We start from the raw sequence: 20,821 nt of genomic DNA, 5'->3' as shown, positions 1-20,821 counted from the left end.
GAGGCGACGTGTTTTTTTTCTCATTCTAATCTGATTAACATAATCACATTTAGCTAAACATGGACGCTGTTTTCTGTTTGTTCGAAGTTATTGCTGATAACAATAGGTGGCTATTTACATAGTTTTATGTTCAATTTGTGAGCATATGTATGCCCTTTTGCTGGGTCATCATAAAGGTAAACCCACACAGTGATCTTGGCATGCTTCAAAAGTTAGAAACAGCCCTGATGTGACTGAATTTAAGCGGCTTTGTCCACCTCCCCATTAGTTTGAAGTTGCTCAGGTGGAGACCGTAACAAATGCTGTATTCATTAATCATAACATTAAATCTCATGTGCCCTTTAACAGGTGAAAGAGCTTGTGCTCGACAACTGTCGGTCAAATGAGGGCAAAATCGAGGGCCTCACTGATGAGTTTGAGGAACTGGAATTTTTAAGCACAATCAACGTAGGCTTAACATCAGTCGCCAATTTGCCCAAGCTAAACAAACTCAAAAAGGTAATAGATGGTTTCTTGTTTTCAGCTACAGTAGTATCAGAAATGTATCCTGGGTTGTGTGAAGTCTTTGCCAGGCTTGTTAATATGGCACTGAATCATGTTTTCCACAGCTTGAGCTTAGCGATAACAGAATCTCAGGGGGTCTGGAGGTCCTGGCAGAGAAGTGTCCCAACCTCACCCATCTCAACCTCAGCGGCAACAAAATTAAAGACCTCAGCACCATCGAACCCCTGGTAAGATGTGTTTATAGCATCATTGTGGTTGTAACTAATGGAGTTTTATCAACTTAGTGATGAATATATTTTAATAATTTATTATTTGTGTACGCTGATGACACTGTTGAGAGACTTCGAAGCATGCTATATTAATATTCTTGAATTACAGATCTAATAATGACGGTGTTGCTTGACTTGGATTTAAGATGGCTCGCAGCGATACAAACAACAATCTGTTATTCCTATTAATTTGTTCTTCTGTCTTTTCCCCCAACAGAAAAAATTGGAGAGCCTCAAAAGTTTAGACTTGTTCACTGTGAGGTGACAAACCTGAACGACTACAGAGAAAATGTTTTTCAAGCTGCTCCTCAGTTGACGTATCTCGACGGCTATGACAAAGAGGATAAAGAAGCGGGCCGACTCTGACGCCGAAGCTTATGTCGAAGGCCTAGATGACGATGAGGACGATGAGGGACGGTATGCTTGTGAAGAGTCTGACTGGCACCGTCCTTCAACATGTATCAGTTTTATACCGAGATCAAGCCATTCCATTTGTCACTGACCTAGTTTTGTCTACAGAGGGAGAAGAGGAGGAGTATGATGAAGATGCAGCTCCAGGAGATGAAGATGAGGAAGAGGGAGAGGAGGGATGACGAGGAAGAGGGAGAAGAGGAGGAAGAAGAGGACATCAGCGGAGAGGTTAATGCCAGAATATGATCATTTCCTGATGTTTAACAAATATAGTACATGTGTCAATTTGTGCCGTTTTTTTGCACACTTTTAGGAGGAGGAGGAGGAAGAGTTAAATGACGGCGAGGTAGATGATGAGGAAGACGTTGGTAAGTGAATAGATGAAGTGTTTTGTAAAGTTTGAAGGGTTACCAGCAGCTGTCGAATGCTGGTAAGCAGCGTGAGAGTAAGAGTAAACAAACCATCTGGTCCTCCTGTGTTGTGTTTCCAGAGGAAGAGCGGGGTCAGAAGAGGAAAAGAGAGCTGGATGAGGAAGGGGAGGAAGATGATGACTGAACATGCACTCCCCCATTGTGATCGGAGCGTTTAACCCCTGTATATCTGTCCTATTGTCACTCTGCGATGGTTTGGGGAGGTATTCAAATGGTAGGGGGTGGGTTAGTATAAACGAGGACACCGTTTAAATATTTGTTTTTAGCTTTTTTGTTGTTGATGTTGTTGTTGTTTTCTTATGGTTTGGTTTGTACTTTCAGTTTGATTCCCTTCATTTTCTCCAAAAAGCTCTTCAAATGGCTGACAACACAGTGTGGAAAATTATTGTTGGAAAAAAAAAAAAAGACCAGTATGCTCTTGTAATTTTTCCCTTGTCTTTACTGTTGATGCCTAAATGCTGGTGATGACTTGTGTATTAAAAAAGAAAAAAAACAAACAACCAAAAACCTTTTAGGAGTGCATGGCTGACTCTCTATTTTAAAGTTGACTACTGGATTTCAAGGAAGAACATTTTCTAACCCACTTTTTTATTGCATCTTTGTGTAATTAGTTTCTTTGGTGTTTTCATCATCATCACCCGCGCCGTGCGACGTGCTGTTAAGGCATGAAGAACGCACCATGATGTCTGCTTGGACATGCAGAGTTCAACCTCTCAATGTGATTTTTATTTTATTTTATTTTTTAATGTTCGGAGCCGAATGTCTGCCCTTGTCAGATGAGCCCTAAACCCCTTCTCCCTTTTGTGTGGATAGTTTCAGAGGCTTTGTGTTCTTTGTAAATAATGACCAAATATATTTTTTTCTGATTCCCTTTGATAATGGCAGACATTTTCACAAATAATCTCAGTTGTAACCATTAACTGTAATAAAATGAATGAAAACGCAACCGGTTCTATGGTAGTTTGAAGTTCTGTTCTGACAGCTACAGAAAATCCATATATTGTAATTAGATGTGATTACATACTTGATCAACAGATTATGTATTTAAAGTCTTGTGCGGAAATGGCAAGTGTATGTCACCTCGCCACTGAAATAGCGGGTTAACTGATGTGAAGTGAAATTGCATAGTGACACTCAGGGAAAATAGCTTATGACTGAATATTGTGTAGATATTCAGAAGCATCATGCCAATTTAAATAAAACATAGACAGTTTTAACTGAGATATGTCCAGTTGTCAGATCATACTGATTGAATTTTTTATTAAAAAGAAGACTTCAGATTTCATATGAATGTCAGCATTTTTGTTCCAGTGAATATTTACTGTACACGCATGTGCTTTGCTAACATGAGCATGAAAGCATTGCATACAGCAGGGGTCTCCAACCCTGCTCCTGGAGAGCTACTGTCCTGCAAAGTTCAGCTCCAACCCCAAACAAACACACCTGAACCAGCTAATGAAGGTGTTCAGGGCTGGAACTGAAGTCTGCAGGATGGTAACTCTCCAGGAGCAGGGTTGGAGATCCCTGGCATACAGTGAAAGAGGTGTTAATTATGATCTGTGTGGATTTTTTTGTGTGAGATCGCAAGGTAAATTGAGCAAGTCTCGGTCTAGACCATTGGTCTTAAACTCAATTCCCTGAGGGCCACAGCTCTGCACAGTTTAGCTCCAACCCTAATCAAACAAACCTGGTCCAGCTACTCAAGGTTTTCAGGATTACTAGAAACTTCCAAGCAGGTGTGATTTGGAGCGAAACTGCAGATCTGTGGCCCTCCAGACGACTGGTATAGGCGTTTAGATTTGATGAACCATTGGAGTAAATTCAACTCCGTACATTATTGTTCTTCGTCAGGAAGAGGTTTTTACTTTGTATGCACTTACCTTTTGTGCAACATACTGTAGTTAGTCAGTTAATCATAATGAATCGTGAAATACAGGGTAATGATTCCCTATCAATGTTATTCATTTTAATCAAAGACAAAGGTTAGCCTAATAGCCTCATAATTCCTTAGGCACTGTCAGCTTGAAATATTTCTACATTAATTAGGCTTGTGTAGGCAGTGAGCGCCTTGTCTAACACCAGATAAAAGGGGCCTGAGTACAACATAAGTATTCTGGCACCTCACACTGTGAACAAATTAATAACCACTTCACCTCAACATTTTCAATGATGCACAATTATCAGGCAGAAGATTTGGAACGTAACCACAGGCCATGTAAACAACCTGTTTGTCACTCTTTGGCGCATTTAAGTAGGCCCAGTGTTAGTATTAATTCCAGTGTTCCTTAAGTACTACTGCTTGTGTCTGAACTGCTCTTTCTGAACTGCTCTTTTATCATGTTAAGAGGATGCTGTGTAGTCCGTTTCATGGCAAGCGTAGGCCTTTCAGTACGTGACGTGAGCAAGTCTGTGACTTTACCGCCCCCTAATGTCAGAATACCTTAAGTGCACTTTACCTCAAAACGCGCTATTACTATGCAATAAGAAGCAGTGGATGCTGGGGATTATGTTACTGTTTTATGAAGCAAAATATTTACAAAGATTGAGGCTCATATTGTTTTCAGGAAAATGGCGAACACGTGATGGTTGAATTCAGAGGTGAACCGGGCTTTCCGCGTTGGTCAAGCAAGGTTAGTTCATTTGGCAATCAGATGATCAATATATTTTTAAAAGGGACAACACATTAGCTCATAAGTGCTCTATTAAATGTGCCGTCCAACCTTTTTTTTTTTTTTTTTTTTTTAAACTGGTTCAGTTTGTTCTGGACAAAACCAATGTTTAAAATCACAATTACGTTAACTTCTAGAGTGCAGCGCGCACTGAAGAGCGTGACTGCAAGGATAGCCTACAGTAAATTCATGTTAACTCAAGACTCTTCACTTAAAAGTAGGAACTGAAAATGGAAATCAATAAATACGTTTGATTTAAAATTTAATAAAAAAGTAACAGTATGCTTTATGAATCACAGTAAGTCTTTAAAATGAAGTATTGCCATTAATTGTAACTATTGTTGTGTCTCTTTATCTAACTTTCTTTTTCTCATGTTCTCTCCAAACTTGACTTTCCTGCAGAAATGCAGTGTAAGTCTCTTATACCTATTACTAATTTATTTCATAATTGCATTTTACAATTTCTGGACTTTTATATTTTCATCAGGTGCAAACTGTATTTTTTCTAAATGTATTCTGAAATTATTCTGAGCTTTATTTAACTTAAAACCCCATTCGAATTGCCGTCATTAACTGACCTGAACATACTTCACATATGAGAAGCAACAGTGCACAACTTGTATTAGTAAAACCCAATACTTCTAGAGTCAATTGGATAAATACCATCTGTGGTGTAAGATTATTGAACTGGGGTGTTTGAGTTTCTACATTAAAACAGCACTGTGCAGTCATATCAAAATGATATTAGTGAAAGACTTAGTGTTTACATGAGATAACAGCTTGATGGGTGAAGCATGCCTGTTTGACCTTATGAAAACACGTTTCTTCTCTATATGGAGTTTATTAAGCAATTTAGCTTAGCTAACGAGGCTAAGTTGCACAAAGAAAAAATATGAAATAAATAATTCTAATAATTAAATCTAGTGAGGTCTACAATTATGAGATGATAATGCAATGAATAGCTTGTACCAAACCCAATCCAAATAGAGAGAATCAATCCACTGCATGTAGACCATCAGTGTGGCTGAAGGTCATGTTATGGGACAGTTTTCACAGGGTCAGTGAATCATCACTCCAATAAAGTCGACTTGGCACACAGCAGCTGTGGGGTCCACACTGGGGGTCAGAGCGAGACACTGCTTTATAAAGACAAGCACTTGCTCTTCTGTGGTCTTGATTTTAGGAGAAGGAAGCCTGTGTGTTTCAGCAGCGCTCACTTTAGGAGATCACAAGACACAGCACAAATCCAGTGTCAAATGCTGCTACCATTGCTGCTGCTGTTGTTATTGTTGTTGATGTTTGGGCTGTTTCTTATGTTATTGAGCTCCAGCTCAAGCTGTCGAATCTTAATGTCCCTCTGCGTAAGTTCGTCCTTCAGTCGCCGCAATTCCTCCTGCTGCCTGAAGAACATCCGCAAGAGCTGCAGAGAATAAAGACCAGGGTTAAACACGCATAAATACCTCTCAGCTAGAAACACGATCTGCTAAACTGTCCTTATAACATGGTAACACCTCGTTCTCTGTACGGGGAGGCACGTTTTCTAGCAAGTCAATCCCATTGACCACTCCACCCTTCTTCTCCTTCACAGGGGCCTTGAACACCAGTTTGTTTGGTCTGTTGTAGCCCTCTTTTAAAGACATGAGCACTGGACCTAGACATGCGCATGCAGACGTGGAGTCGTTTTATTTCAGCATTTCTCTTTTCAGATATTTTTATTCTGAAAATAACTGCAGGTGTTTACCTCGGTTGATTCCACTGAGCCATTCATCGGCAGACAGAGCAGGTTCTGTCCCAGAAGTCATGGGATAAATGTCCTCCTGATATGTCTCTGACTGCAAAGAAAGAAGGATTTGATTTGCTGTTATTTTTTTATAGTTCGATGTAAGAACTTCATTAGTATTTGGTGACTCTGGGCAGGTAAACTAGTTCAGTTTAAACTAATGTGTGGAATCAAAGGCTCACAGAAGGTACACTATTATCACTGTGTTCATTGTGCAGAACACGAAGGGTGCTCCAGGATGTGTAATTAGTGTACTGTGAGAAACTATGGATGAAAAGGTAACTCAGTATCTGAGTGAAAATAATCCCAGGTATTCAGGGACTTATTCTTACAGGTTCATGAGGGTTGGCTGAATGCCAAAGCTTCTGCTACAAATAAAACAAAATTACCAATGTTTCGGCTATTAGTTAACCTAGACGTTTTCAAAACATGTAATGTATGCAACCTCCAAATATGATGTTTTCCTTCCTATCTTATAAAGAAGGCTAAAAGTATAAAGAATATGTATTGTGTGATAAATAAATAAAATAAAATAGTACATTTGTTTTTTCCCAAATTAAATTATAATAATACTAATTGTATATTTGGTTTGCCATTTGACAAAATATAACAATTTCTATAACAAAAAAAATTACAGTATTAAACATTAAATTAATATTTACGTTCATTTTTTTTTTTTTTACCAAATATTAGAGAATTCGTTTTTCATTTAAATCTATTTGTTTAACACTTTACATATTAATGATAATATATAAAGAAAATAGTTCCATAAAATAGCAAGTCAAAGGCAATGGTGCTAAAAACAGATATAACACAAACAAATACAATTATTGAACACTGTATGTTTGTTGCGAGGGGAAAAAAGGCTTATAATATGCATAACTATATTCATAATATTAAATGCACTGTAATTTTATTCCTCCCAAATTTACAGAACACCCTCTCGTCGCGTCCTGATCTTAAAAACCCTTGGTTATACTGTTGGCTGGGCAACATCTTCGCCCTGTATGAATGATAGATATGGATTGATAGGTTTCAGGACCCTTTGCACTGAAACACAACTGGCGCTGGATTTATTTGGGTGTCTTTTAAAATTGTGGTGTTGATAGGAGACTGCCCTTCCCACTGTTTTTAAAGCCTTCTGATAATGGGCCAACCTGCCACTGCCCATTGTGTACAGAGAACAAAACACACATGCTGTGTCTCACTTGGAGGTCATTACATGGCTCACTACTCTCGTCTCACTGAGGCGGCAGTTACACCAGCAACAAAGAGCTGATGGATTCCTCCATCCTTTCAGACGGCTTGCTTAAAAAAAAGCCATTTTGGCAGGATAGCCCAAAATTTCTCTCATCCTTTAGTGGAACTCTCAATGATTCATTTAATTAGGAACTGTGGACTTATAGCTTCATGGTGCTTATGCTCACCCTTCTAGGCACGATCATAGAGATTGGCTCAATCAGACCCTTTAGAGTGACCAACTTATAAAACCTGAAGACTTCACACGCTCCTACATCCAGCCCATGCTTCGGCATCACTCCTGTCAGAACACACATACAAGATGTTTAACAGTTTTACATACAACATAAAGCTTTGTTGGTTTTGTCTTGATACTGAACAGACCATAACACAACATGTATTTGATTTATTAGGAGAGAGTCCTACTGAGAAAATAAAAGAGCTAAGGTTATACATACAAAATTCCAGGTTTAACCCTAGAATGCATAAAGACATGAAGTCAACTTGATAGGGTGTGATTCTGAATATTTAGTTAATTTGTTGCACTGAAAATTAAGAGCAAACAAGAATGGCTTTCTATGAAGAAAACCCCTAAATCCAATATGGGCCATTCTGACCCCCTTTTATCGATATGTATAGGTTGTTTTGGTTTCTGTATTGTGCTTTTATTTATTTATTTTTGCATTCTAGGGTTAATTTAAAAAGTTTCCCTACGCCATGTTACAGGTGTTGCTGGTGTAGTGTGTTCATCAGAGGGTGTGGATTCAGTTTTACCGAGCCCTTTCTGTGGTGCAGGGGACCTGAACTCCATCAGATACTGCAGGTAGGGTTTCTCCAGGGTGATCTCATAGTAACGGATGTTCCCATCACCCTGCAAACACACCGTCTTAGTCAGTTCACAGATAATTACACTTTTTTTAAGCTGATCATTTGTGATGGCAATTCAAGCAAGTCTGCAATATCAACATATGATGCCCTACTGATGCATTAATGTTTTTTCAGTATATAACTGAGACATAATATTTATATATCTAATATGTTTTTAAATATACACTACTATTCAGCGGTTTATGGTTGGGATTTTTAAAAATGTCTCTTATGCTCACAAAGGCTTAAAAAACGACCAAACGTAATAATGTGAAATTATTACAATTTCAAATATCGTAATAAACGTTTTTACACCAGTCTTCAGTGTCACATGATCCCATGATTAGAAATTATTTTATATGCTGATTTGGTGCTCAAGAAACATTACACATAATTTTCAGTGTTACTGCTTTACAACATTGCTTTCAATATTGAGTGCTTTTTTTTTGTGGAAACTACGATTTGTCAGGATTCATTGATGTCTAGAAAGTTCAAAAGAATATAATTGATTTGATTGACATTGACCTCCTTCTGAGGTCCTTTGGAAATCTTTTGTAACATTACAATTTAATATGTTGCTGATTAGCATTATTTTCTTAAAAAAAAAAAAAAAACACACATCTTACTGACCCTAAACCTTTGAATATCTTGCACATTTATAGTACAAGCATGCAAGAATTCTTAACAGTATGGAGTTATATGTACCTTTCCTGCCAAGTAGAGCATATGTGTGTCTGCATCATAGAAAGGGAAAAGCAATCCTGAAAGTCCATCAATCTCCTCCTCAATGATTGGCATGGACAGATCCTCCTGTCATGAGAGACAGTGCAGTATAAGAGCAAAAACCTTTGAATCCAGATTTGCAGAGAGCATTTTTCCCGTTTAACAAAATATTTTTGCAATGCAGGGTTTTCCCAGAACCCTGACAATGTCCTAAGAGCAACGCAACCAGCTTTCTCTTTACATGCATTCTCTCATTACTGCAGCTGAGTGTAACTGTTTAGCTACACTTACAAAGAACAATGAATGTGATTATCACACAATAATTACAGGGACGATGCTGAGAAGAAAACATAATGACTTTCAGCACGGTAATCTTTAGGGTAATGCAGACATCAGGGACAATGTGTATTTCTGGATGAGTTTTGGGAATTATTCACCCAAAAGGCACACAGACATTTGTTTATCTGTCATGGTGAAGACTTTTCATTAACTTCATTTGACTTTATACTGAACTAATGATATATTGTAACCCCTTAAGCTACACAAACCACTAGCCCTGATCCTCACAAACCCATTTTAGCATTTACAGTTTAATTAAGACAATATTTTGTGTTTAATTAATTAGTTTTTCTTACAGGGCCTGTTGACTGGTCGCAGAATGTAGGTGATGTCAGGTTTAACTACGCTTGCAGGGTCTTTTTATTTCAAAACTTGACCCACACACACACACACACACACACACACACACAGGATGTTCTCACCTGGTCCCAGAGAGCAATCTGGCGTGTGTTCCAGCGGGACACACCTGTCGTTAGGAGTCGTTTCATGTTGCCTAGGAACACAACACGGCTCACTTTGTGGTTTTTAAAGTTCGCCTCCTGCTTGACAATGTAAAACAACAATAAATGAAAATTTCAGTTAATTTTTCAGTTAAAATTTCAGCAAACAATTTGACTCAATAGTGCATTTACAAATCATGCACGAAAAATATAATTATTCTATTATATTTTTATTTATTTAAGTTTATTTGGATAGGGACAGATACAATAACATAGATAAACTTTGACAGTCATCTGATGCATGTATCATAATGTTTTTAGCTAAAGCTAATTTACAACACTTGTCCCTAAGTAGGGCTTTTTGGTAAAAAAAGAAAAGAAAAAAAATATATTCATTTTAATATGCTGATTTGGTGCTCAAGAAACATTTCATATTGTTGTTGTGCTGCTTAATATTTTTTTCAAGTTTCGTTGAGGAATAAAAAGATCAAATTAACAAATTTATTCAAAATAGATTTTTTTTGTAACATTTGAAATGTCTTAAATGTCTTAAATATACATTTTGATTAATTGTATGCATCCTTGGTGTATAAAAGTACTAATTACCTTTTTTCAAAAGGGACGTGAAGTCTATGTTTATGTTCTATTGAACACGATTGAAATTTGACATGAGTGTGTCTGCATAGATGAGTAAGACTAAATGCACACAACCCACACCTGTAACACATTGCCAGAGCGAGGCTCGATGACGCGGAGCTTCTTGTCCTTGCAGCTGGTGGCCAGCAGGCTGCCCTCTGTGTTAAATGACATACAGAGGATCACATCTGTGTGACAGTCAATCATTTTCACCGGCTCTCCAATCTCAAGATTCCAAATGAGAATCTACAGAAAGAGAAAAAACAGTTGTCAAACAGATACAGTCGTTAGATTGTTTTATTTTTTTAGTGAGTGGCACTCACGTTCATATTATGGACAATTAGAATTATTATAAAAAAAAATTATTACAAAAAATCTTTAGTAGCAACTGTCTACACGGTTAATTTAAAAGATTAAATAGTGGTCTGGTGTTTTCATTTTGTAGCTCATATTACTGAATTAAAGTACTTAAAAAAATAATAAAAATCTAATTGTTACAAAAGATTTCATTACCTTGTAGTCATAACCAGCACTGAAGAGAATCCCACTAGTGGTTGGGTGCCACTCTATGAGCCCCACACGCCTGCTGTGGCCATACAGTTCTAATACAGACTCTGTCAAATTCCTCCTCAGTCCACCATCAGGAATCTCCCATATCCGCACCTGACACGTACAAAGGCAAACGCAAAGATGCAAAGATGCAGAACTCAGGCAAATAGCTCTTGTGTTGGTAAAAAGTCTTCCACAACCATGCACATTATGAAAAAATAAATGCTGGTTTTCTAATCATGAACCAAGTTTTCATTGCACAGAAAGATGTTTCCACAGATTATTTGAATGCAGCTGACTAATTTGACCATTGTGGTGATTTTGCATTTGAGGTTTACTCACAGAAGCATCCTCTGAACAAGAAGCGATTATGTTGTCATGAAAAGGATTCCATTTGATGTCCAGCACATTGCCTTGGTGACCGCAGACCTTCGGATAGTGAGGGTCGATACGGCCAAACTGCAAGAGAGAAGTATAGGTTAGTGACCTAATGTTGTATTTTCCCCCAGTGTATAATCTAAAAGAGTTTAAACAAAAGAATGTATGGACAAACATAACAAGATTAAAAAATATACATATGGACAGTTGAAAACATTCACATTTTTAAGAGTTGTCTGATATATGTGAATACAATCTGACAATATCACACCTGCAGATACAGCGCCGTTGTAATACAGACAAACCTCCACTGTGTGGCGCTACATAACTATAGTAATACCGTCAGTAGTAGACAATTTTAATGTTATGATGTCATGTATGTTTGATGTCACTTTCGTCCATTGACCTCCTTCTGAGGTCCTGTGGGATTTGTAGTTCAGCTCATGCAAGAGCGTGTTTATGAACGACTCTTCATCTATAGGTCAGGCCTTCAACACAAAGTGAGACAGTACTGCTGGTGATCTAAGAAGAGTCATTTCATTGCTGAATAATTTTGTATGCTTAGTCAAGAGAGATTTTGCTTCTTTTGGTAGCATTCATGAAATTAATGAACCCAAGGCGGTCACAAATGTTCTCTGTCCCAATGGATTTGCTCTCTGTGCTATTCTCCCAGATTAGGGTGATGGAAATCATGTCTGTGATTTGCTCTGTGTTAGATTATTGCATTAAATTAGCACTTGAGGGGTGTTCATTTAGGAGATCAAAACTCTAAAGAACAGAAAACATGAACAATTACAAAATAGAAAAGCTTTTACTACTTTAAACAAAGCCCTCAGTTAGACTTGTTCAAAGGTTTGCATACATGTGAGGATTTCTGATTTTGTCATGGTGTTTTCCAAGACTACATATAACTCTTAGACTGATCCTTTGCTCATTCATACAAACAATTATAATTAAAAGGCTAATTTATTAGAACTTTTACAACCAAAATTATTTATACAAACGGGGCATTACTAAAGACACAGCAGCCCAAAAATAAAAATATTAAATACATACATAAATAAAGTGACTTTAAAGTATTACTTTACTAAAAATACTTACATTATTAGTTGACCTTGGGGGAATAAATTAGTAAAAAATTAACTAAAGGTATAATATGACCACTTTAACAATCTTTCAATTGCATTTGCCAAAGTGTGGTAAGGAGATTTGGTTCTTATAGCTGTTTTTCAGTTTCCTAGCTCTATTAAATTATTATTACTTTTTTTTTAATTCTTGCTTATTGTTATTCTTTGTTCAAAACAGTTAGGGATTTGTGTGTAGGAGTGTGTTGGGGGCAGGCGATTGTTGACAGATGTGTTGGCTGAATAGTCGCTGTCTGAGATCTTACAGTCAGAGACAAAAAGGAGATAATATATTTAGCCACACCCTCTATTGTGAGCAACACAATGATGCGTGAGGAACAGCCATGTGATTAAACTAATTATGATGCCAGTGGATGTGTAGACTACAGTCTAGACTGCCATAACTCTGATAGCACATTCTTGTAAAAATTAAAAATAAATAAATAAAAAAATACATTCTTAGTTGACTAATTAAACATCCTTAGCAGAGAAGTTCTATGGCTTTGCTGAGCCTCACTTCAATTAGTGTCACATGAATATACATCTAATTATTAAGTCAATATACCATTATTATGGGACAGTCTAGAATAGGCTATATAAGTGTCTACTGTGTACAGGTTTAGAAGTTTAGGTTTGATTATGATGTTATTATGTTATAATGTCCTAATCACACACTAAACACATTTCTGAATATACATTACCATTTTATAATACAATAATAAATGAGTTATGACTCACTAGACCTACTAAAACCTAAGAGGCAGAAAATTTTTTTTCTAAATGTTAAATGCAGCAAACATTGTTTCCTCTTGTTATTACAGTATAAACATTTTTTTTACTTTTTTAACACAGAGAAACGTAAATTTGCCTGCACAAATCCTACTGTATTTACAAAATGGTAGCATATTATAAAATGATAATTGTTTGCTAATTAATAAATTATTTGTGGCAAACTGATGATTGGCAGAGCCTAACAATTGATTATTATTCAGTTGTAGATATTCAGAGACAGCAGGAGGAGTATGGAGTATTATACATCATCAGAACATGACTGGCTTTTCTAAAACCTGTTCAAAATGATCCTGGATTCTTCTAACAATTTCTGAACAAAATTTTAAACAAAGGGCAATACAGTTTCTGAGTTTACTCTATGCTAACTGAGGCATTATTAAAATGGGTGTGGTCAGTAAAAAGCAATTTAGGCCATGTTAGTCTGAACTGGTTGGCACTTTCCTATCAGTGATGCCAGATGGCCTAACTCCCTTTTGTGTGTGTGTGTGTAACTGTGTGCCTGCCTGCTTGAGCCTACATTATTTTAAGAATTCAAGAAAGTCAACAGCAGCTTCGCAGGTCAAGGAGAGGAATGGTTTCATTTCCAAATGGTTAAACAGTTAATGATGACATCATCTCGAATACCAGTCTTCTTCTATTCATACTCTTTTTTTCTCTCTCTCGTTCCTGGGCCATCTCAACATGGTTTCTGAATGCAGTTTCCATTCAACAACTGAAGCTCCTTTGTCATAAGAGGAATTCCATCTGAAAAGTCAATGTTCTGCAACTATATCGCTCCCATGTGTCTGGCTTTCAAGCATGATAATTGCTTATTCTTAATCAGACAGTTGTATCTGTAATATAGACTAATGTCTTGGGTTGAATAAACACATTTGAAAGATTTAATAAACTACATACACACATTACAACAAACACAAAATTGCATTAAACTGCCAAACTCTCTCTCTCTCTCTCTCTCTCTCTCTCTCTCTCTCTATATATATATATATGGTTATAAAGTGATAAAAGGTAAACACATTAAAACATATTGGTTACATAATGCAGCCAAAGATGACCTGTAGCTTCACAGTGATTTCTCTGATCTCTATGGCAATTTCTAAGTATTACAGTAAGTATTTAAACGTCACAGGGAGCTTTCAGTGCTAAACAGAGAAAGACAGACACACAAGGGAGATGCAGGATCAAGAAGCTGGGAAAAAATAGCTCCACATGGCGTCCAAATAAACACATATGCGGAAGTCAGAGGGACTAAACTCTTTTCCAAGGCCGTGGAGCACATTTGGAGTCTCAAACACTCTGGATTAAGCACATTAAGGGCACAAAGCTGGCCTTCTACATCACACATTAACTAGGCGGCTCTGAATGGTCATCACAAAAGTGCTATTGATAGTTTATCCAAGTTGTCTGAGATCATGACCGAGAGTCTGCAGGCCCACTGGGCAGTGTAGCATGACCGGATGCACTAAAGAGGAGGGACAGAAGAATAGACTGATAAAGAGCGGAGATAATAGAAGAATGGGACACTGTCATATCAATGATAAACAGAGTGAGAGAATTTTTTTCCTGTGGTTTTTGTACATTCTGTCCACTTGCTGTGGAAGTGGAATTTTGGAGGCACATTTAAATTCACTAACTTTGCATTTCGTATCTTTAGGACTCATGTATACAAAAATATAATAACTTAAAGGGATAGTTCTCACTCAAAAAATATGTTGGGATTTTCCATTTACTTACCCTCATGATGTTCCGAATCGGTATTCGCTTGTTAAGTCTGACGTCACGTAGCAGCGCTTCCGTGTCCAAACGCTCTATCAGTTACCACGAGAAAACAACAAACATTCACCAACCCTAACCCTCACAGGAAACTTTGTGCATTTTTACTTTCTCAAAAAAAAACTCATTCTGTATGATTTATAAGCGTTTTGAAAAATGGGGACATGGCTTATGTCCTCATAAGTCACCCTCCCATTGTAATACCTGTGTCATACCCATGTCACTATACAGAGTTGTGTCCTGATATGTCACAAATCATGCCCACACACACAGTAGTCAAGATTTGAAATGGATCAAAACCTTTCATCAAAGTTGTCCTAAAACCAAAACGTGTTCTAGTTTTGGGTAAACTATCTCTTTAACATACAGAAACCCTGTCTCCTATCTTTCCATATGAAGCAGACATATAAAGCTGTTCTGTTCCAGCCAGAGCACATTGATGTCTACATTGATTCGTCCACAACACTGTTATATCAGTGACAATCTCCAGGAGTTTAAAGCTTCCAGTGCTTGTCTATTTTACAGCATTAAAGCCAGAGATCAAACAAAGGAAAAGTATCTGCTCTCTGTTCACTTGTCAGGCTTTTTTTTGAGCCTGTGAACAGGGTAACAGAAAGATTCAATTTAGAGCATGTCAAGCCAATGGGTGAGGGACGTCATGGTTCCATGGAGTCAGGAGTAATGGAGATAGCAAACTTGCTCTTAAAAGATACAAAAACAAACATCTGTTCCCTTCAAAATTATTAAAGGGGTCCTATTATGCTTTTTCACTTTTTTAAAATTGTAGTCAGTGTGTTCAGACATAAACGATCTACAAAGTTACAAATCTCAAAGTCCAATCCAAAGGGAGATGTTAAATTTTTTAAACTCCCTTTTCAAGAACTACAACGAACGGCTCATTTGGACTACAGCATTGTTTTCTGGGTTTTGTGATGTCAAAGCGTCCCATTAGAACATCAGTAAAAAGAATTCCCGCTTACAGAAATTCTAATGTTTTTTTGGGTGGGGAGGGAAGAGGTCATGGTTAGAACGCTTGGTTGAGTGCATCAGAAAAGACGACGAAGGAGAAGAAGTGCTGCTGCAGAGTAAGTGCATCAGAAAAAACTAGAAGAAGAAGAGCTACTGTACTGTAAGTTTTCGCAAGTTATTACACATGCACTTGAATAATTGTGTATGTAAATATGTATGTTAAAATTATTAAAAAGACCGTGTAAGCTTTTCGCCAATCACAACGCACTGGGACAACTAACCAATCACAACACATTTTGTTTTTCAGATGGCAGGCTTTCATCAAACCTGAATCGAGCCATTTGTGCCAGGCTGGGGACAAAGGTATTTTAATAATGTAAATTATGTGAAAAAGAATGCGTTTTCCGAACCACCAAGAATGAGAGCATTTTCTAGTACAATCCCAAAACAAAATCAAGACTTTGTAAAAGAGCATAATAGGACCCCTTTAAACTACAATTCCCCTAATTTTCAACAGGGCAATGGCAATAACATGATATTCTGCTCATTAATTTGACTTTATTGTGCTGTCTGGATGCAATATAATCATGCGTAAAGAGATATTTTCATTCAGAACAGCAAGTAAGGCTGATGATACACAGGGCAACTTTTTGAACAATGTTGCAGTCAGCGGGCAACCAGGTGAGACACAAGAGCCATGACTGATCTAAAGTATTCATATAGAAATTTGTTATCCATTCACAATGGGAAAGTGCCCAGGCAATATTACAAAAAAAAAAAATAAATAATTGCTCAAAAAGTTGCCGTGTCATCACCTGTTTCGAGTCTTTGGGTTTGGGTCATCATGTGACCCCATAAGTTTAACCAATGCAGTCTGAGCCGGAAACAGACTTAATAATAATAACCAACTCTTTATTACCTATTTTTTACAACATCCAATCTTATGGAAAAGAACCAGAAATATAAACTGTAAGAAATAAAAAGCTAAAATTTGAGACCAGAAATGCATCATGTAATTGTAAGAGTAAATAATAATGATAATAATGATAATAATAATAATAATAAGTATGCACCCATTTGTAAGAAAATTTATTTCTCTATCCAATGCTGTCAAATCATGTGACAAAAGAACGAACGACTCAAAAGACTCGATAGATGAACTAATCAATTCTCTTTCCGGCTCAGACTTCATTGGAAAGTTTATGGGACTGTCACGTGATGAAGAAACTACTCAAAGCCGAAGACTTGTCAGATTAGAGGTGAGGTGAGCTAATCATAAACTGAAGACCCAGGAAAACAATTAATTGATCTTTGCTGTTTCTTATAGCAGTGTAGTTTTGTATTATTTGTGTTGGGGAAGAAACATGTAACATTTTAATAATTTTGCTAAAACAAATTACATGAACGAAATTACTCAAAAAAAGACTTCAATTGGCTGAAAGAGACTTAAAGGTCAGACTCGGTAAAATTAATCCCTACAATATATGTGCACAATAAATGATAATACTTCATGAATATTACATGTAATGCTATTTTGGCCTCATTTCTAAATATTTTGTATATGTATCAATACACAGCTATCAGGGCCATCGCTAGTGGGGTGAAAGGTCATGATGATTATAGGGGCCCACAACTGAGGGGGGAACCCTGGGGATCTCAAGCACCTAAAGTGATGTTCAGGACAGTTGACAGTCCGTCTTCACGAAAGCTTATAATTTTCACCTGTTTTTAAGCCTTGCCAATTTAAACATTCAAAAGGGTTTAAAGCATTCAAACACAACACGTGGAAAAGCTCAGCTCAAGTATGTTTGAATTATAATTTATAAATTTATAAAGATGTCGATCATAAAATACTACTAGAGAGTCTAGAGAGACTGGTCGGGCTTTCTGGGATGGTACTCAAATGGCTCAAGTCATACTTAGATGGGAGAGGCTATTATGTGAGTCTAGGAGAGCAAAAGTCTAAGTGGATGTCCATGACATGCGGAGTCCCACAAGGTTCAATTCTTGCAGCGCTCTTGTTTAGCCTGTATATGCTCCCACTTAGTCAAATAATGAGAAAGAACTAAATTTCCTATTACAGCTATGCTGATGATACCCAGATTTACCTTATATCCAAATGACTACAGCCCCATTGACTCCCTCTGCCAATGCATTGATGAAATTAATAGTTGGATGTGCCAGAACTTTCTTCAGGTAAACAAGGACAAAAATGAAGTTATTGCATTTGGAAACAAAGATACAATTTTCAAGGTGAATGCATACCTTGACTCTAGGGGTCACACAACTAATTCTGGACACAGACCTTAGTTTCAGTCATGTCAAAGCAGTAACTAAATCAGCATACTATCATATAAAAAAACATTGCAAGAATTAGATGTTTTGTTTACAGTCAAGACTTGTAGAAACTTGTTCATGCATTTATCAGGGTGGACTATTGTAATGGGCTCCTCACCGGCCTTCCCAAAAAGACCATTAGACAGCTGCAGCTCATCCAGAACGCTGCTGCCAGGATTCTGACTAGAACCAGAAAATCTGAGCATATCACACCAGTCCTCCGGTCCTTACACTGGCTTCCAGTTACATGTAGGATTCATTTTAAAGTACTTTTACTCATATATAAATCACTCAATGACCTAGGACCGAAATTTATTGCAGATATGTTCACTGAATATAAACCTAAAAGATCACTCAGATCATTAGGATCGAGTGAGTTTGAAAAACCAAGGGTTCACACAAAGGTGACTGAATAAATTTTGGTTTGACTGTATATTTTATTTTACATTGAAGACTATGCAGTGCTATTTTACATTTAATTATTCAGTTTCTGTCCCTGGACACCTGCAAACTTGAAAAAACTTAAACATTGTGTAAATAGCACAAATAAATAAATAGAACGAACATACAAATGAATCAATTTCAAACAGGGCTCACTGGTACAACCTGCACCGGGACCCCGCAAACCCCAGAAACGGCCCTGATAACCATACATGGTCTATACATTGCAGTATACTGAAAAATATAAGCTTTAATTTCCCATATCAAAGTGTATTTCATAATTTACCTCTTGACTGATTGCACAGACACTACTGAAAGAGAGTCGAACTGGATGATTACATCACTAAATCATTAATGAACTTACTTCAGCTAGAAAAAAGGACTTTTTGTTATTGTCCAATTGCATTATTGCAACTATTTTCCTGTTTGACACTGTAAAGCTTGACAAAATCATTATTTGTATAAAGGCGACTTATATGGCCTTATATTTTGCAGTAGGCCTATCTACATACATTTTTGTTTTTAATGGAAGTTGTCAATTTTGTCTCACCTTTGTAAAAAAAAAAAAAAAAAAAAAAAAAAACAATAAAAATAAACTACATATTGGACTGTGGAGTTAATGACTTACATTTCACCATGTGGCTCATTCCTAATTGGTTAAAATTATGCCAACACCCCATTTCACAATACTTAACGGTGTACCCTTTACGCACCAACTCAACCACATTGCTTTGCTACAGGTTCCTTTTTGAACTCACTGCCTGGATGTATGTTGCTCTTGAAAGGTTCGCATCATTCACGGCGCTGTCTGACGCCCTGCATAGTGTAGGTCATGAATTCAGCCTATCACATAAACAAATCTGTCTGGAGAAAACACTAGTACATGCGCGTGCTGTGTCGTCGTGGTTACCTGAGTGACCGGGATAACAACGAAGGTTCCTCCTCCCGCGCTCTCCGTTACTATGGCAAGGAACTTAGCGTTGACCGCGCAGAAGTGGTTGTCATGGACGTTCTTTGTGATCGGGATGCCCTCGAAGAAGTGCTCTCGGTTGGCCACTTTGCCATAGACGTTTCGAAACTTGGAGCTCCGGTAGGTCGGCCGCCATGACATCTGCAAAACCCATGCAGAGAAAACAATCTAGATTACAAATTTGACATCCTATTTTATTTATTATTATTATTATTATTTTAATCTTTATTAAAGTTGTGACGTGGGCTGATGGGGCTGTCCGTATCAAGCCTGCATTTAAAAAAAATAAAGGTTCTAATTAGAATGGAGCTCGAGCCGTAGTAATCTGTTTACTTTCCCGTACTGGAAGGAAAACAGGTGAGCATGACGTGAACTGATACTGTGTTCAAAATTGGGAAAAATCCATAATGTCAAGAATATATATATATATACATATATCTCCACAGAAACAGGCAACTCTTACAGCAAGTTGCTGCAAAAAATGATGAAACTTTATTTTTAATTCTATTAGAAGATCATAATTATAACAGCATTTCTAAAATTGATAAAGATGTGCATTTTGTTCGTTAGTGCTGATTTGGTTTCATTTTCCAATATGAAACCGTTTAGAAGACTCTGCCACTCAAACAGGAAGCGGTTTTTGGATGGTTGTAAAATTTCACACAACTCAAACCGCCGTTTGTAGTTTAGCCTGGAGGAATGTGCAAGCAACAATTTAGGCTCTAATGAATGGGACTGTGCCATGCAAAATGAGCTGCGATTCGAACAAATTGTGGTCACAAGTAGTACAGGAAGTGTTAAATCACCAGTGTATGATCTGAATCTTTATGAGAAATTGACATCACTCATGACTAAAGACTGCATTGTGAATATCTGTCTGCTTTTGTGTGAAAACATGAACAACCTTTAGTCTTTAGTTGATTTCTGACATATATGATGACTAATCGGTAATTGTGTTAGTCAAAAAGTTAATCATGCTAATCATGTTCTGTTAGCAGTGAGGCTTTAAATTGCATCTGAGATCTTCCTGTCCTTTTCATTTTTTTCCTCTCTTCCACGTGTGTAATTTTCAACTCTCGTACTGTGTGAATGTTCACAGCAGTCCTAAAGCATTCAGAGGTTTGTGTGCTTTTGTCATTTAATGCTGCATGTACATACACACTCGCTCAGTTCTCCAAAA

At 37.2% G+C, this 20,821-nt stretch overlaps 1 protein-coding gene, 1 long non-coding RNA gene and 1 pseudogene across 4 annotated transcripts in view; 2 read left to right on the top strand and 1 right to left on the bottom strand.

Moving 5' to 3' along the window:
• The first annotated feature begins 345 nt into the window (after positions 1-345).
• On the top strand, positions 346-2,561 carry LOC113052353 (acidic leucine-rich nuclear phosphoprotein 32 family member A-like; annotated as a pseudogene).
• A 151-nt stretch (positions 2,562-2,712) lies between these two features.
• Positions 2,713-20,821, bottom strand: part of LOC113052352 (coronin-2B-like) — a 35,219-nt gene continuing 17,110 nt past the window's right edge. For 2 of the 3 annotated variants that reach the window (XM_026216815.1, XM_026216813.1), the window contains exons 2-12: positions 19,582-19,782; positions 11,200-11,316; positions 10,822-10,971; positions 10,390-10,554; positions 9,655-9,774; positions 8,876-8,980; positions 8,078-8,174; positions 7,492-7,604; positions 6,026-6,116; positions 5,796-5,935; positions 2,713-5,704 (exon numbers count right to left, since the gene is read on the bottom strand). In XM_026216815.1, the coding sequence (XP_026072600.1) occupies positions 5,537-5,704; positions 5,796-5,935; positions 6,026-6,116; positions 7,492-7,604; positions 8,078-8,174; positions 8,876-8,980; positions 9,655-9,774; positions 10,390-10,554; positions 10,822-10,971; positions 11,200-11,316; positions 19,582-19,782 (1,467 nt within the window). In that variant the 3' untranslated portion in view covers positions 2,713-5,536. The remainder of the gene's footprint in view (positions 5,705-5,795; positions 5,936-6,025; positions 6,117-7,491; positions 7,605-8,077; positions 8,175-8,875; positions 8,981-9,654; positions 9,775-10,389; positions 10,555-10,821; positions 10,972-11,199; positions 11,317-19,581; positions 19,783-20,821) is intronic. The other variant, XM_026216814.1, reaches the window with a different exon arrangement.
• On the top strand, positions 10,952-14,951 carry LOC113052354 (uncharacterized). The gene is made up of 3 exons (XR_003277022.1): positions 10,952-11,038; positions 11,190-11,335; positions 13,850-14,951. It is a non-coding gene; the product is annotated as an uncharacterized LOC113052354 (long non-coding RNA).

Source organism: Carassius auratus, chromosome 32 (assembly GCF_003368295.1).
Source record: "Carassius auratus strain Wakin chromosome 32, ASM336829v1, whole genome shotgun sequence".
Lineage (NCBI taxonomy): Eukaryota > Metazoa > Chordata > Actinopteri > Cypriniformes > Cyprinidae > Carassius > Carassius auratus.
This window is presented reverse-complemented; position numbering and strand designations above follow the sequence as displayed.